At 45.8% G+C, this 16,416-nt stretch overlaps 1 protein-coding gene across 2 annotated transcripts in view; it reads left to right on the forward strand.

Moving 5' to 3' along the window:
- The window catches only part of KCTD15 (potassium channel tetramerization domain containing 15), a 64,696-nt gene that overhangs the window by 32,022 nt on the left and 16,258 nt on the right, over nt 1–16,416 (forward strand). For both annotated transcript variants that reach the window (XM_048516161.1, XM_048516160.1), the window contains exon 3: nt 6,961–7,105. In XM_048516161.1, the coding sequence (XP_048372118.1) occupies nt 6,961–7,105 (145 nt within the window). The remainder of the gene's footprint in view (nt 1–6,960; nt 7,106–16,416) is intronic.

Consider the following 16,416-nt stretch of genomic DNA (forward strand, 5'->3'; position numbering starts at 1 on the left):
CTACAGTTGTTGCTGTTATTCAGAGATGTACATGCTTCCCACTAAAAAAATATTTTGTGCCCCAACAAATTAGAACCTTCGCTGAGAAAAGCTGCATTTTGTCATCTGTGCACAGAACTCCAGTTTGGGCAACTTTTCTTATTTTGCTGAAATTATTTCTGCAGTTTTTACTTTTTGCATGATTTGGTCTGGCTTTGGGGCAGGGGGATGTTCTTATTTTCTACGTAGCACCTAACCGTTCCTTTGACCATCAGAAACCTTCATTTTTCTGGCATTCAAGATTTCATCAACAATATCACATTCCTTTGCTGCCTGTAGTCAGAAGCTTTTTTAAAAAAGAAACAAAGAGAGTCTGAGATGTTTAAAAGACTGAATACGCTTTGGGTCTGCTCCTGTGCAATTGCCACAAACCCAGATTCCACAATCAACCCTCAAGAACCCTAACCCTAAGTCCTATGAAAAATAAGCATAAAAGCTGGAGTGAAGAAATGCTTCTGTTTTTATCCCCAAACCCAATGCCTGTAGTGAGCATCAAAACTGTAATTTGTGCCGCTTGTTACTTTCTCTCCACATTGTGTTTAGTTCCCACTCGCTTTTTCTGAAGTTGTGGTCATTTTTAAAAGAGTATTTTTCATGGGCATCTCAGACATAACTTTGCGTATGGTAGGGTAGAATAGGATACAGATGGTTTATTTACTGTGTTGTTCTGTACCCAAAACATTGCCTTGTTCTACACCTAAAACTAATAATACGCTTGACTAAGTAGAAACGAAATATGTGCCCTAAATAATGAAATCCGTTCTTAAACGAACACTGAATTGGTCCCTCAGATTCCATGTCTCTTTCCAGTATCATCAACAACTGGCATCTTTGCACATTAATATTTCTCTCAGTACATCCTTGTGTGGTGTAGTATGTCTGACTGGGATCTGGGAGACCCAAATTCAAATTCCCCACTATGCCGTGGATGCTCACTAGATGATCTCGGCCCAATCACATACACTGTGTGTAATCCTGCCTCATATGGTTCTTGTGAAGGTAAAACGCAGGTGAAGACAGCAGTATTAGCCACTTTGGAGAAAGGTCGAATATAAACAAAGTACCGGTTAAATAATATTTCAGTAGGTCACAGTTGACTTCCAGTTTTCAGAAGATTTGCTGATGTTGTTTGGCCTTTTCTGGCATTCACCAGGTCTTACCAAATGTGGCCATTTATGCATATATGGGGCATACAGGATGGCCAACTCCTGGAAATCCCTTGAGATTTTGAGGGCAGAGCCTGAGCAGGGCGGAATTAAGGGAGGAAAGGCTGCTCTGTGCCATATAATATAGGGTCACCAACTCCAGGTTGGGAAATTCTTGAGAGGTTTAGAGCAGAGAGCCCAGCAGGGACGTGACCCCATGTCTAAGGCTCCCATATTCTACAAGAGCTCTGTCAAGTGAAGGTGAGTTGTAATTCTAGGACATCACTTGTAATTCCAGAGGCCCCAACTGAGGATCGGCAACACTGATGTAATTCCACCCTCCAAAGCATCCATTTTCTCAGAGAACCGATTGTGTGGATATCAGTTGTAATTCTAGGAGATCTCCAGGCACTGGCTGGGGATTGGCATCCCTAGAGATACCTGGCCAGCTGAAAGTGGGGGTGGGCTTTTAGCTTTTTTCAATTGTACGAGCCAGTTCATATCCGGTTGTAATCAGCCCCATCGGTGTGACTGAGCACGTGCTTTATTGGCAGCCTAAATCATAAGTAAGAAAAGGTATTTCACGTAGATCGTGCCTTTTCTGCAGCCATTTTATTTTGTCATGGAAACAGTGATTGCTGATGACAGTGCAATAGGCTCTGAGTTTTCCCAGCCTGGGGAAACTAAGGTGGGCCAGGAGCCACTCTGGACAGCTTCTGATATTCGGTGTGGCATGACGGTCGGAGGTAGACGCAGAGCAACGCAAGGTTCGTGAACGAGGAGGAAGGTTTCCTTGAAATTGCAGCAAATAATAGGAAGAGGGAGGGTGAAACCTCTTGAAGGAGGCTGGCTAAAGAAAGCTGTACAAATTTTGCAGGGAAGCAGTGGAGAGAGGTTTCTCTGTAGGCCTTCCAGCTTCGGGGCAGAGCGCTGGACCAAAAAGTAGTGCTTTAAGATCTGATATGTTGTGGACCTTGAGAAAAGATGGGGGATATCCCTTCTGGACCTGACCTCAGGTGTCAAGTCATTGTTTTGCTTCTACCGATTCGTAGGTTAGCTCTAGCCTTGTTCTTACAGAGGTTATCTAAGTGGATCTGAACTGTATGTAGACTTAGTGGTGGCATTAAGAAGTTTTCGCCTGTTATCTGAAGCAAAGCAAGGTCGTTTCCCAGCAGGCCTTAAGAACATAAGAACATAAGAACAAGCCAGCTGGATCAGACCAAAGTCCATCTAGTCCAGCTCTCTGCTACTCGCAGTGGCCCACCAGGTGCCTTTGGGAGCTCACATGTAGGATGTGAACGCAGTGGCCTTCTGCGGCTGTTGCTCCCGATCACCTGGCCTTAAGAAAGAGGGCATTGCACCTAGTGAAATACCATTGGAAGGCCCCTGCCTTCTGTCATTCACCCCACCTCATAGTGTTCCCTGTGGACTGAAGGACTCAGGGAGGGAGATGGTCTATTATAATATTTAGTAAACTCCACTGAACACTTTTATCCCTTCAGGGAGCTCAAAGTGACATTCATGATTTCTGCCCTTATTTTTCTTACAATAATCCTGTAGGGTAGGCTGAGAGAATAAGTACAAGGTCAGATCAGCTACCTGTCTCACTCAGTCTGGACCAGTCCCCTCCTTACGAGAGTCTCTGGCTCCTTCTGCACATGCAGAATAATGCACTTTCAAACTGCTTTCAATACTCTTTGAAGCTGTAAGAATGATGTAAAACCCACCCCAAACAAAGGTGAAAGTGGTTTGAAAACGCATTATTCTAAGTGTGCAGTAAGTAAGGGCCTTCATATTATATAACCTTTGGTTCCATGCTGGTCACATCTCCTGAGACCATCACTAGAGGTAGTATTCCCTCTTTCTTTGTTGACCAGCTGAAAAACTGATTGGCTCCAACATGCAGTACAGAAATAGTATTTGGGGTAGGGTTGCCAGGCAGTGGATTGGCAACTGGTGAGCGGGTTGTGGGCAGGGATGGGGAGTGGCTGACATACCAGTAGCTCTAAGGATATATCTAGAAATTGCTGGAGACTCTATGGTTTTACCATAGTGCCATAGGGTAGCTCTAGGGATCACTGGAGACTCTATGGTTTTACCATAGAGTTTCCAGATTCCTAGGTTTACCCCTGCCATCACTTCTAAGCTTAAACTGAGCAAAAGCCTTCTTGCACAGTGTTGCAGGACCAAGGGGCAATGCTCTTCCTCCCTTATCAGGGGGATGAGACCTCTAATTCAGAATGAGCACATTCTCCAGGCTAAACGCTTGCATTGGCCCCTATATACAATTCACCATACTGGGCCTAACTGGGAAACTTGGATCTGTTGGACCTTGAGTAGTCATACTGAGGGATCCAAAGGCAGTCCCTGGATTGATTTTCATACAAAAGGACATGAAGCAGACAAACATCTGAAGAGGAATGGGCAGAGTTTGCAGGAAAGGAGAGGCTCAAAAGTCTTCGCCCACATTCAGCATTAAAAGCTGTGACTTTCTGGGAGTTCCAGCAAGCATCTAATCTGCTCCCATCACCGCTGTGGATGTTCTCAGAGCTGCAGCATTGCGAAGTTAATTCAGTACAAGATTGAGCACAGGCCTTATCAGTGTATCCCCCACTAATTGATTCCAGTTCCAACCAAGAGGAGCAAAGATTCAGTTGAATTCCAGCTTCATAATGTTGAAAAGAAGTTAACTCTTAGACGACTGGAGACTGTTAAGCCAGAGAGCTTTTCCACCTCCTTCAACGGTGTGAATCCAACAATCACTGGGTTTTCTCAAGAGAGATCTTCTCTGTCCCCTCCCATTGAGTCTGTGAAATACCATTCCTTTGAGTTGGCAGACCTCCGGAACAGGACAAGGGGCAAATTAGGGGACTTCCGTGCAAGGAGAGAAAGTGCTCTTCCAAAGACTTGAGGGCCCTAAAGTCTGCAGAACTGTATGGTCGCATCTATGTCAGTATGTTCAGAAATGTCATGTTGTACACCCTGCCTGCCACTTCTGACGGCAGAGAGAGGAAAGCACATGGTAGAATTTATTTATTTATCTGCAAAATGTATCATCCGCCTCTCCAGAGAACCACTCAAGGCAGTCCATCAACAATACAATAAAATCAGGAAAAAGCAATATCTGAGTTCTCTATTATTAGAACAAACCATAAACAAGCAAGGCAAGGGTATAAAAACAGCATTAAACAATGTTCACCAGCCTAAAGGGATATCTTTAAAATGTGAAAATTTCTTCATGTGGAAAACCCCCACTTGTAGAAAGCTAGACCATTAGGAAGGTTGTTGCTGAGCCTTCTTCCCTTGCTAGTTTTCTTAGTGTAGTGAGGATGGGGGGGGGGTGTTAATGGGAAAATGTTTAAACCTGCAGTCCCTGCCTGCTTTCTGAAATGGTACAATCCATGAGGGTTGTGGCGCATAGTAGTTCCGGATGTGGTAGGTTTGTATTCTTCAGTGGACTGCTTACAGGGATTGATATTTGCCTCAAGCAAATGAAAAGGAGGAGGAGGCTTTAGGAAAGGCAGATTGGAGCCAAACTGCATTCCTCTCTTACACTATACTTTGTACGTATGTGAGCTGTGTAAAACATGTTTCCAAAGCACAGTGCATGGTGTATCCAGTGTGTCATGGTGTCAAAAGCAGAAGATGCTGTCCTAACTATCTATGGATGGATGGATGGATGGATGGATGGATGGATGGATGGATGGATGGATGGATGGATGGATGGATGGATGGATGGATGGATGGATGGATGGATGGATGGATGGATGGATGGATGGATGGATGGATGGATGGATGGATGGATGGATGGATGGATGGGAAGTGTATTAGAATCATAGAATCATAAAGTTTAAGAGACCCCCAAGGGCCATTGTCCAACCCCTTGCAATGCAGAAGAAGAAGAAAAGTTTGGATTTATACCCTGCCTTTGTGTCCTATAAGGAGACTCAAGATGTCTTACAAGCTCCTTTCCCTTCCTCTCCCCACAACAGGCACCTTGTGAGGTAGGTGAGGCTGAGAAAGTTCTGAAGAACTGTGACTAGCCCAAGGTCAACCAGCAGGCTTCATGTGTAGGGGCCGGGAAATAAATCCAGTTCACCAGATAAGAGTTCACTGCTCGGGTGGAGGAGTGGGAATCAAACCTGGTTCTCCAGATTAGAGTCCACCACTCTTAACCACTACACTAGTTGGCTTTTTAAAAAAAATTTATAGTCTAAAATATATTAACAATCAAATTTTAAAAATTAAAACAAAACATTCTAATATTGCAACCATCATAAAATTTCTCACTAATACTGTATTTGTAAATCAAAGAAATGAGGGTAAATTCTGTAAGAACAAATATTTCCAAGCAAATAACTTTGGAAGAAAAACGATCCATAAGAAAAAGGATGAAGAACAAAACATTATGGCTTTGTTATGAATACTGGAGATTTCCAACCATAGTCATTCTGTCCCAGAACTTCCAAGCTTAGTTTGTTCTGTCCCAAACAATTTAATGTGCATTGCCTGCCTAGAAAGTTGGTTGGCAGATCGTAAACAAGGGAGGGAGTGACCAGCCACAAACTGTAAATCCCAGCACGGGTGCGGAATTTTCCCCTGGCGTTCAGCAGGAAATTATTTGAGCTCCAGCGATATTAAATATCTCTGTAATTAATCCAAAAGAGAGTAGATGGCACACTAATGAAATCTGAAGATGATTACTAAATTAGAAGAAACTGGAAACACCAGATTTACGGAGAGATACCGGAAAGAAAATTATGCATGAAGTGGGGGAACAATGCGACTTCAAAAAGAGCCTCCTCAATCTGGGCCATGCAGGAAGGAGGAGCCCACCCTGTGCCCAAACTACCCGCATACAAGATTGCATCCCAAACTGCAGCGGTTCTAGTGGGAACCCCTTTGCTTCCTGAGAGTTGAAAACTAAATTAGGAAGGAAAGACGAAGAGCGGCTGGAGGGATTCCATTTGCAGGGAAAGACGGAGAAGTCTTAAGAGATGTTTGAAATTTGCGTCACATTTGGTAACGGAATGACTGTTGGGAAAGGAACTGAGGATAGTTTCAAGGCAGACGTGCGAAAGGAAATCCTCACGGACCTTCTAGTTAATTGTGTCTTCTTTATCATTTTTTTAAATTTATGGCTCTGTTCCCCTCACCCATGGGATGCTTGTCTCCAGGAGAAGATCAAAGATCTAGTTCCCTGTCAAAATATATCCCTTGCCCCAATGTGTGTTCCAAGTGTACCCTAACCTGACCAGAAACAATCTGAGAAGTTCTCTAGGAAAAAGCAGGTACTTTTCGTTCAGGACACACCCACACTCCCGGCCGTATGGGAATTCATTGGTCCCACACTGACCATGCTCAACCATGCATATCAGTGATAGTTTAATTTATCCACTTGCACTCATGATCTGTTTTGAGTTGGGTGGCTGCTTCCGCCCTAGAGTACTATAGTCAGAGGCGTAGCTCCGGGGGGGACACACTGGGCCCCTGTGGGGGTGTGACAGGGTGGGGCGGAGGACACACCCGTGCAACGGGCGCTTTTCCCCCTTGCTACGCCTCTGACTATAGTCCTTTAGTCTTTGTAGAGCACCATCTAATACAGGGTTGGGATTTAACTGAGCAGTGCATGTGGAAGAAAATTCTATGGACACCTACTGTAGAATTTTTCAAACTTCTGCAACAGGTTCTTTCTGCTGCAGTTCTGTTTGATTCAAGGGCACATGCCAAATCTACTTCTACCCACTCTTATCTCTTTTTTTCCCCTCTCTCCCAGAATAAGCCGTCTGTTTAATGGCACGGAACCTATTGTCTTGGACAGTTTAAAACAGCACTATTTCATTGATCGGGACGGTGAAATTTTCAGATACATATTAAGCTTCTTAAGAACGTCGAAACTGCTGCTCCCGGAAGACTTTAAGGTAAGACAGGTCAGGGACCTGTAATTGTCTTTTCCGTTCCTTTATTTCAAAGTATTTCTTTTATATGCGGTGACCTGAAACTGCCACTTAGACCAGTGCAGACAAAATGCTTCCCCTGATAGGGGTTTCTTGGCGGGCTGTATCTTTGTGCCCTTCCTTTCCCTTTCAGCACCACCTGCCATTCTGTGTGCTCCACTGTTATGGTAACCATGGCTGACTGCAAAACAGTGAGCAACCATTTGGTTTGCAAAATTATAGTTTGTGTGAAAGAGCAGGGGAAAGAGTTCACAAATCCGCTGGGCACTCCCAAATCTGCTAATCACACTGGTTGTGCTGGGTTTTCCAGGCTGCATGGCCGTGGTCTGGTGGATCTTGTTCCGTGAAAGCCTTCGACAATACACTGCTAATCACAGTTAGCAAACCGAGCTAACTGTTAGCAAACCACGCATTAGCAAACCAAGCTGTATTAAAGTGTTAGCATCGAGTAAAATTTCCTGCAATGCTATAATTCGCTTTTTCCATAATAAGGGCCACAGATACATTCTAGCAGCTTTAAAGGTATTTAATACCAAAGTTTGTCAGCAGCTTCTTCATGGCAGCCTGTTGTGGATACAAGCATGGAACATCGAAATTGACTGTATTTAGGCTTGAATGTACATTGTGTTGGATCCGGCCAGCTTTTTTTTTTGTGGGCAGCACCATCCAAACTTGGTGGCGGTGGGCTGTGGTGCCACCCCACTGCTCCCATGGAAGTTTCCTGGTGGCATGGGGAGGCTTGAACAGTAAAAAAGCCTCCCCATCACCGAGAAGCCCCCCCCCCCCCCCCGGCTGAATGGCCATCTTTTTGGCAGCATAAGTCCAAGGCCCAGAGCTCTGGCGTAACACTAGCAAAGGCTGGAAGAGAGCTGACTAATGTCGACCCCTTCCCTATCCATGCTGCCAGCCCACCCCAGTGGTGGCAGCAGGGACCCTGGGACACCACATCCCAGCTCAGGAGGGCCGCAACTGCCACATGTCAGCAGAATTGTCCCTCCGCTGGAGCAAATGCCTGGGGAAGGACAAATCCGACAGTACAACTGCACGCTGTTCCCATAAGCGGATTTGCCTCCCCCCTTTTGGATGGGGCCGTGAATTCCTCTCCTTACTATAGCATCTGTCCCTCGTGGCTTCTGTCCATTCAGGTATCATGGTCCTCAGCAGTCTTTTTGGGTGGTCAGATGGAGCAGGAAAGCTGGTTGGATCCAGTTAGCGCTGTTGAGAGAAAACTCTTTTAATTCCTCTATGACCAGTTTCTCCCTGAAATCCAGCAATCCAGATCACTTCTTCTTTTAAGGAATTTGGAATCTGTTTCAGATCAGTTGAGTTTTTATCCAAAGAAAAAGTTGGGGGGTAGAAGGGAGGCTCTACTGAATGCCAGCATTTTATTCTGCAGATGCTCGAGAGGCAGGCAGTGATTCCTCAAACCTTCCTGCCCTCCTGCTGGAGCATCTTGTGGTCTTTAACATTTAAAATCCCTGCAAGGGCTGAATTTGCAAAAATGCTGCACAGAAGGGCAATGAAGCAGCAAAGAGAAAGGAAAGAGAAATTCTTCTTTGGAAAGAGAATCAGAGGAATCCGTGGCCGTATCTGTAAAACATTAATTCCACAAAAAATAATTCTACTCCCCGTAATAATGCTAGACCAAATCCATTGTGTGGCTAAAGGACGTCATCCTTCGAGACACTCATGACCCATTCAGACGAATGGAGATTTGCTGAAGTGAGAGCATTCCCATTTATTTCAGTAGGATTTGTACTGGAGCAGTGATTTTTGCCCCTTTCTGTGCAGCACTTTGGATGAATACTAGTTCATGCAATTTTTTAAAAAGCTAATGGCATGATTAATTTCATATCAGACAACACTCAAGAGCTGGAGGACAAATTCTTTGGCATTTTTAAATGCAAAACAGGAGTAGAAGGGTTTTTAAAAAGAAAGAAATCTGACATACTCAGTGCTGAAATCTGCATTATGTGTTGCCATTTTGGAGGAGGGTGCACCTTTCCCCCATCCTCTCCTGCAAGTTGTGGAGAGATAAAGGCCCCTTCCACACATGCAGAATAACACACATTCAGTCCACTTTCACAATTGTTTGCAAGTGGATTTTGTTATTCCACACAGTAACATCCAGCTGCAAAGCGCGTTGAAAATGGATTGAACGTGCATTATTCTGCATGTGCGGAAGGGGGCACACAGCTTCAAATAAGTTGCTTTTGAAGGATATCAGGATGTGGGAGCCACGGTTGACCCTTATTAGATTCATGGGTTAGTCCAGTGGCTTTGCTGAAACAAGATTGCTCTGTTGAAACCAAATGGTGTCCAGGGTGTGCCATCTGCCTTCCTCCTCCTCCTCCTCCTCCTCCTCCATGTTTAATTGTGCTGCGGATAAGTTGAACAGCAGCTACAAAGAGCAAGGGGGAAGTCAGGGCTTGCTAAAGGAGTATCTTGGCCAAGGAGAAGAGGGTTAAATGGTTACTGGGTGAGGCTGTGAGACACGGTGATAGTGGTGGTTTTTAAGGGAGGCGTGGTTAGGTGGAACAGATCACGTGATTCCCTCAGTTGTGGATTCTCTCCATGAACGGAGGTACACTACACGAATAAGCAAATGTCTTAACATGAGGGTTACACTCACAGGCTGTGCTTACAAAGTGTTGCCTCACAGAAAACTTCCCTCATATTTGTTATGTTGGAGAAGAGAGAATTATGTGAAGTGGCCACCACCTTTAAGGCCCTGTATATGGACCCTCATGGCCCACCTTTATAGGCACAGTTGAGCATCACAGTCCAGGTAAGCAAATGAACCAGGCTGTCAAATGGAGGAATGGAGCGTGGAAAATTCGTTTGCAGTCACCTCAGGTGTTGGCTTTCTGTCTGTGGTGATTTGGAGGCCTCTTCCCAGAACAGGCCAGGTTCTAAAAATATGCTAATGGTTCTGTTTTAGGGCCACAGTCCTGCAAATAGTGGCATCAGCTTGCAACCACATTTCCACAGGCAAGGCATACAGTGATTAAGGTTCACTTTCCTGCTTTTATGTACCATGTAGTTTTGGGAATCTGCTTATCAGGAGCAGCAGGGGAGAGATAAGACAGCTGATAGCCCACAACAAATTGACCCTCTCTCATACAGTTGGCTTTGGTGGGACCCTTTTGTCATAGATACTTAGAGATTTTCTTCTTAGGACTACAGTTTTGGTTTTAGCAAGCCCCAGAGACAGCCACACATGTGTTCCTAGCTAGCGAGGCCTTATTAGCGCATCTGACTGGTGTGTTTACAGTGAATATTAACTACCGTTTCAGTTGCTAATAAGAGGAGAGTTGAAAGTGTTCTACCTTTGACAGGCCCCCCTCTTGAGAGCTCCTTCTGATAGTTAATACAGTTTTCGTGTGCTTGTGAATTCTAAATACGGCTGTAATTACCCGCTGGGAGCCTTTCCTGTTGTGTACTGTTCTGTTCTGGGGAGTCAGACGGATGCAAGTGTGTCCTATATAGCAAAGGCAAGTTGTGTGGGTGAACTTTGGGGACAACATGCGTCCCTAACATATGGGCAGGGCATTCTATGCTAACGAAGCCCAGGCTGCTGCCGTTCATTTGTGAGCGTGCGGCATTCTCCAGCCCCTTTGCAAACTCTGTTACAAACAATGGGGTGGACAGATTGCACGGCTTTGTTTGTGCATAATGTCTATAAATAGGTCTGTGCACGCATAGAGTGTCAGAGGAGCCAGTATGTTGTGAGCATGTGGGACTAGAGCCTAGGAGACCCTGGTTCTCAACACACAACAACAAAAGTTTATTGGATAGTCAACTGACCTTGCAGTAGTACAGATGGTTCGAATCCCCATTCGGGCAAGGAGCTCCCTGGGTGACTGAGGGCCAGTCAATCTGTCAAAGCCAGACGTCACACCTTCTCCATTTGTGAATGGAGAAGGGAGAGCCACGTACACTGCCCTGAGTTCTTCAGAGGAACAGTGAGATTAAAAGGTTGCTAGAAAGAGGGGAGACATGTTACCTCTTGAGAAGAATTAAGCTGAGGTGCAATTTATCAACAAGCTATCCTTCATAAGGACCACTAAATGAACCTGAGAAATGAACATAAGAAAACTACTATACTGGACCATGTTCATTTCAGTGGGGTTTGCTTCTGGGTTTGAACCTCCAGGCCAAGTACTGTCTATGACGAGAGCCCTCCCACTGGTAACTTGCACTGCCTACCATCTCTCCAAGCGGTAGCTGAAGATTTAGGAAAAAATGGTGGTGCATTCACCATGACTTCCCCAAAAGTGACTATAGGTAGCTCTAGGAATTGTCAGGAACTCTATAGTAAAGCATAGAGTTTATGCTGATTTCTAGGGCTACCTGCCATCACTTCCAGGGTTTCTCAGAAGTGATGTCGCATAGCAGTTGCATGAAATGTTAGAGTGGAAGCTTGTTTTATGGTTGATTCTTGGAGAGTCAGTGGCTCACTGCTGGAGGACTTGCTTTGCACACTGAAGGTACTAAATTTGATAGGCCAATGGCTGGGCTCAATATAAGACCGCTTCGGTTGTAGATATGTCTACCAGGCTGCTCCCTTCTGTTCCGGAATCTGCCATACAAAATACCCACCATTCCTCACTTCTGCAATGTGAGTTCTAGCCTAAGCGCAGAATTCTCAGAATATTACAACAGCTGGATTCACTGAGGCCTGTTCTGCGCAGGCCAATAAACACAGGAGTAGGATGCTTAAAAAACCGTTTTGGGGGGGATTTCGCACAGATCCCGCCCCCCAAACGAGTCTGCCCCATGTTATTTTCCCCAAACTGGGTTTTATGAAAATTGCTAAACTAGCAAGTCCTTTTAAAAATCCCAGGTTGAAGCCCCTCGCAAGCAAACAGCTGGGCAGGAGACGCTTTATTCGCCTCCCTTTTCCTGTTTTTTTTTAATTTGCGGCTTACATCTGCGTAGCTACGTAGGTGCAGATGGTTGTGTCATGAGACATCAGCATGGCTGTGGGGTTCATTTGTGCGTGACTGCATAGCTACTCATCGGTGGGAAGTAAATTTAAAAAATAGACCCGTCTCCATACGAAGGCGCAACTCCAACACGGATTGTTTCTGTGGGCTCCTGCCTTCATGGATGCATCTGAATGCGAAAACAGGAAAACGGGTTACTTTATCCCGACTGCAACCTGTGATACATTTTACATATTATAATTCGATGTAATGTTTCTTTTTATTTAGTTAAAACGATTGCAACTATTTTAACAATTCTTTAATAAAGTATTTTTTTAAAAATACATTTACTGTGCGGAAGGGCCAGAGTGTTACACCTGTCTGCAGCCAATAGGCGTTCTTCACACAAATGTGCAAAAGTGTGCTCGTGAGGGGGATACTAGCAGCTGCCGTTATTAAGGAGTCGGCTTGTGGGAGGGGATTGTTCAAATGCACAGGAGTCTGTGAGTGAGAACTCACAGGGAGAAGCCTCCAATAACTATAGTAGCTGTTGGCTGTGAGGCAGCTGACTGAGAAGCCCATTCTTAGCTCCCTTAGGAACTCTGGTACTGCTCACCGACTTCCCTGCAGTGTCTGATTTCTCTGGACAGTGGAGGTAAGTAAAGAAAAGAAAGTCACACTGAAGGGAAGTCCCATTCAAGGGAAATCCCATCAACACCTGTTCCCCTTTTTTCTGGTCCCTGAAGGATGCCTGGGAAAGTGAGCAGCTGATTCAAGGGCTGTGAGCCAAGGCTGGGCAGATACCTGGGGACAGAGAGGCTGCTCCTCTGCAGTGCGGAGGATGAACACGGTCTCCCTAAGCAGCAGCTTGCTCAAAATGAGGGCTGTGCAGCAGATCTGTGAGAATATAAATCACCTGGCCAGGAGGATTCTGGGCTTGGCCAGCAATAAGTGATCCTCAGGTTTCCTGGTTTGAGCCCACAGTGCCTGAACAAGGCTAGGCAGTATTGTTATGGATCAGTGGGGTGAATGTGGGGTTTCTGGGTGCCTGTAGCAGCTGTCATAGCTGCTTCTGTGTAAACTAGAGGATACCACCGTAGAAAATGTTGACAGAGAGAAATTTTTCTCCCTTTCTCACAGTACTAGATCCAGGGGGCATACATTGAAAATGCTGGGGGGAAGACTAATAAAAGGGAACAATTTTTCACGCAACATGTGATTGGTGTTTGGAATATGTTGTCACAGGAGGTGGTGATGGCCACTAACCTGGATAGCTTTAAAAGGGGCTTGGACAGATTTATGGAGGAGAAGTCGCTCTATGGCTACCAATCTTGATCCTCCTTGATCTGAGGTTGCAAATGCCTTAGCAGACCAGGTGCTCTGGAGCAGCAGCAGCAGCAGAAGGCCATTGCTTTCACATCCTGCATGTGAGTCCCAAAGGCACCTGGTGGGCCACTGCGAGTAGCAGAGTGCTGGACTAGATGGACTCTGGTCTGATCCGGCTGGCTTGTTTTTATGTTCTTAACCTCGTGGGGCTTCCAGATTCTTTGCGCTCACTGTTTCGCCAGTGCTAAAAGAGTTGTGTTTCTCTCTGTGTGTCTTTAAATGTCCATTGTCAGCACTCTCCGGGCTGGATTCCCAGCCGCTTTCCTCCCTGACTCATCAGTGCAAAGTGGGTGTCAAGCACACCCGTATCAGATGAGCAGTATCAGATTGGCAGAGGCGGATGCAGCAGAGCCAGGAAACAGATTCCAGAGACTACCTTTGATGCCTCGGTTGGATGTCACATTGTTGACAGTGTCACAAGAGCCCCTGTTCAAACAGGAAAGAGGGGGGGGGAGGGCAACTGGTGATAGTGCAGTTGGAGGTTCTTTTTCTGTGGTCCTGGGTTCAATTCCAGCAAGGGGGCTAGGAGAAACCCCGGGGAGCCATTACCTGTGAGAATAAACTGTAGTTCTGTGTACTGACTCTACAGGAGTCAGCTTTGGATCTCCTCCATTGCTTGCATTTTAGGTTTAAAGAAATGGTGGCGGAGACCATCAGTAATCCCTCTTCATTCACCCCTTCCCTGCTCCTCGCTGTATAAAGCAGAAGCACTTTGGACTGAGCAGTCTTTAATGACGTGTTCCTGCGTTGCAGGAGGTTGGACTTGATGGCCCTTGGGATCTCTTCCAACTCTAGGATTCTATGACCACTCCAGAGTGCTCCAGGGAGAGGATGCAACCACTGTACCATTCAGCCTGCTGTTCCACCTGTCCTTTACCCAAGACCTTTGAACCTGGGTGGGTGCATTTTACAGTGCATTGGGTGGCAGTGAGAGAGGTGTGCCCGTAAATGCATGGATGTGAAATGCCGAGTGTATCATCCTCAGGCTATCAGATGGATTATCCCAAGGGAGCATAGACAAAGATTAAAATGAGGACCTCCTCCTTTGCTCTCGGGCAGCATCATAAAAGAGGGCGCGTCTTCATTGCATCCCGGTCCTCAAGGATCTCATTCAGTAGTACAAAATGCAAAAGTCACTAGAAATAATTCCGAGGATATTTCATAATCCTGCAAAAGGGAGGAAAACCTTTATAACACGTTCTTGTCTAGCCATCCTCTGATACAGAGGAAGGCCTCTTCAAGGTCCAGTGAGACCCTCAGCTGGGGGAGTTGCAATTTCCCTCCATCATAGTACTAACTGCAACACGGTTTCTTTTATTCTACTAGGTAGTTAAATCCATTGCAACTCTTATTGTGGGGTTGGCTGTGGAATGCTTTAGAGATATTGCTGAACTTTTTGGCTGAAACAGTGTCCCGTGGTAGGGAATTCCATAGGCTGCCTTTTTGGCAGGCTGCCTGTGAGTTGTGTTTCCATGGATAGCTGAGAGGTTTCTTATCCTTAAGTACGAGAACTTTGGCTCAGGGATTTGGCAGCAAACCAGGAAGTTGCCCGTTCACGGTGCATCTCTGGCCCGGAGATACACAGTGGCCTACGGCAAGTCGCTTCCTTCAGCCTCAGTCCCCATCTGCAGTATGCAGGTAATAACAGTGGGTCTAATTCATAGGGTTGCTGTGGGAAGAACTGAGATAATGCATCTTGTCTTGTATCATGCCCATGGCAGCGAAGCATCTGACGCCGATAGGCTAGCCTCCTGGGGTCCCTTGAGCAGTGCTCGGTTTCGGAGAAGGGGGGCTGAACCATTTGCAAGTTCAGCTCCTGCATGAAAAAGAAAAATTTTGGAATGAAAGCTTCACAGAGGAGCCGGATGAAGCCTGAGAAAGAATCCTGGGATGTAAGAAAGCAAAAGGACAGGGAACACAGACCCTAGCTAGAATAGAAGAGACACGGGGAGGTCCGTAAATTGATTTCCTGAGTATTTTTAATTGGGATTAAATTAATCCCAGTGATGTAGGAGAAGTTGAATCAGGGCTCCAGAGGAAAGAGTGTTTACCTCTTCCCTTTGTACCATGTCCCCCTAGAGTTGCTGATGTTCCTTCGGGTGAAAATGTGCAGGTACTGTAAAAGCGACATAGGTATTTGCCCCCAACAGGTAAATAGCTTTGATGGGGGTGTTTGTGGCTGGCAAAGCAATACACAGGGAAAGATCAACAGAAACCGCTCCTGTGCTTCCCGGCCTCGATCCAGATTCCCTCCTTCACCCCACCAGCCCTTTCACAGTAAAAAGCGTTGGGAAGATTTATTCCCCAGCTCCCCCAGCTACCCATCAGCTTTTGTCCCAAAGAGCCAAGAAGAAGAGTTGGATTTATATCCCCCCTTTCTCTCCTGTAAGGAAATTCAAAGGGGCTTACAAACTCCTTTCCCTTCCCCCCTCACAACAAACATCCTGTGGGGTAGGTGAGAAAGCTCCAAAGACCTGTGACTAGCCCAAGGTCACCCAGTTGGTGTGTGTTGGAGTTCACAGGCTAATCTGAATTCCCCAGATAAGCCTCCACAGCTCAAACGGCAGAAGGGGAATCAAACCCGGTTCCTCCAGATTAGAGTACACCTGCTCTTAAACACTATGCCGCTGCTGCTCTACAGTAGGGTCCAGAGCAAGGAAGAGTCCCCAAGACGATGGAATTAAGTGTAAATCTACAAAAAGTTACGCTTTTCTAAGCCACTATATTTAGAAGAGTGTAGCTGTGTTTAGGATTGCAGTGTTGGTGTGTTATTTGGCTCTTGAAGGCAAACTGAGAGTGAGTTGCTAAGATGTGGAAGGAGTTCTTCCTTTGTTTATCCTTCTTGATAGGGGGGAAAGAAAAGATACCCTGCTGTGCCAGATTCTCCTCCTCCCACAAGTCTGGTTTGCAAAAGAGTACAGGAGAACTCAAAAACGCACATCCTTCTGTTGTGTGTGCTTG

The sequence above is a fragment of the Sphaerodactylus townsendi genome, linkage group LG14 (assembly GCF_021028975.2).
Source record: "Sphaerodactylus townsendi isolate TG3544 linkage group LG14, MPM_Stown_v2.3, whole genome shotgun sequence".
Lineage (NCBI taxonomy): Eukaryota > Metazoa > Chordata > Lepidosauria > Squamata > Sphaerodactylidae > Sphaerodactylus > Sphaerodactylus townsendi.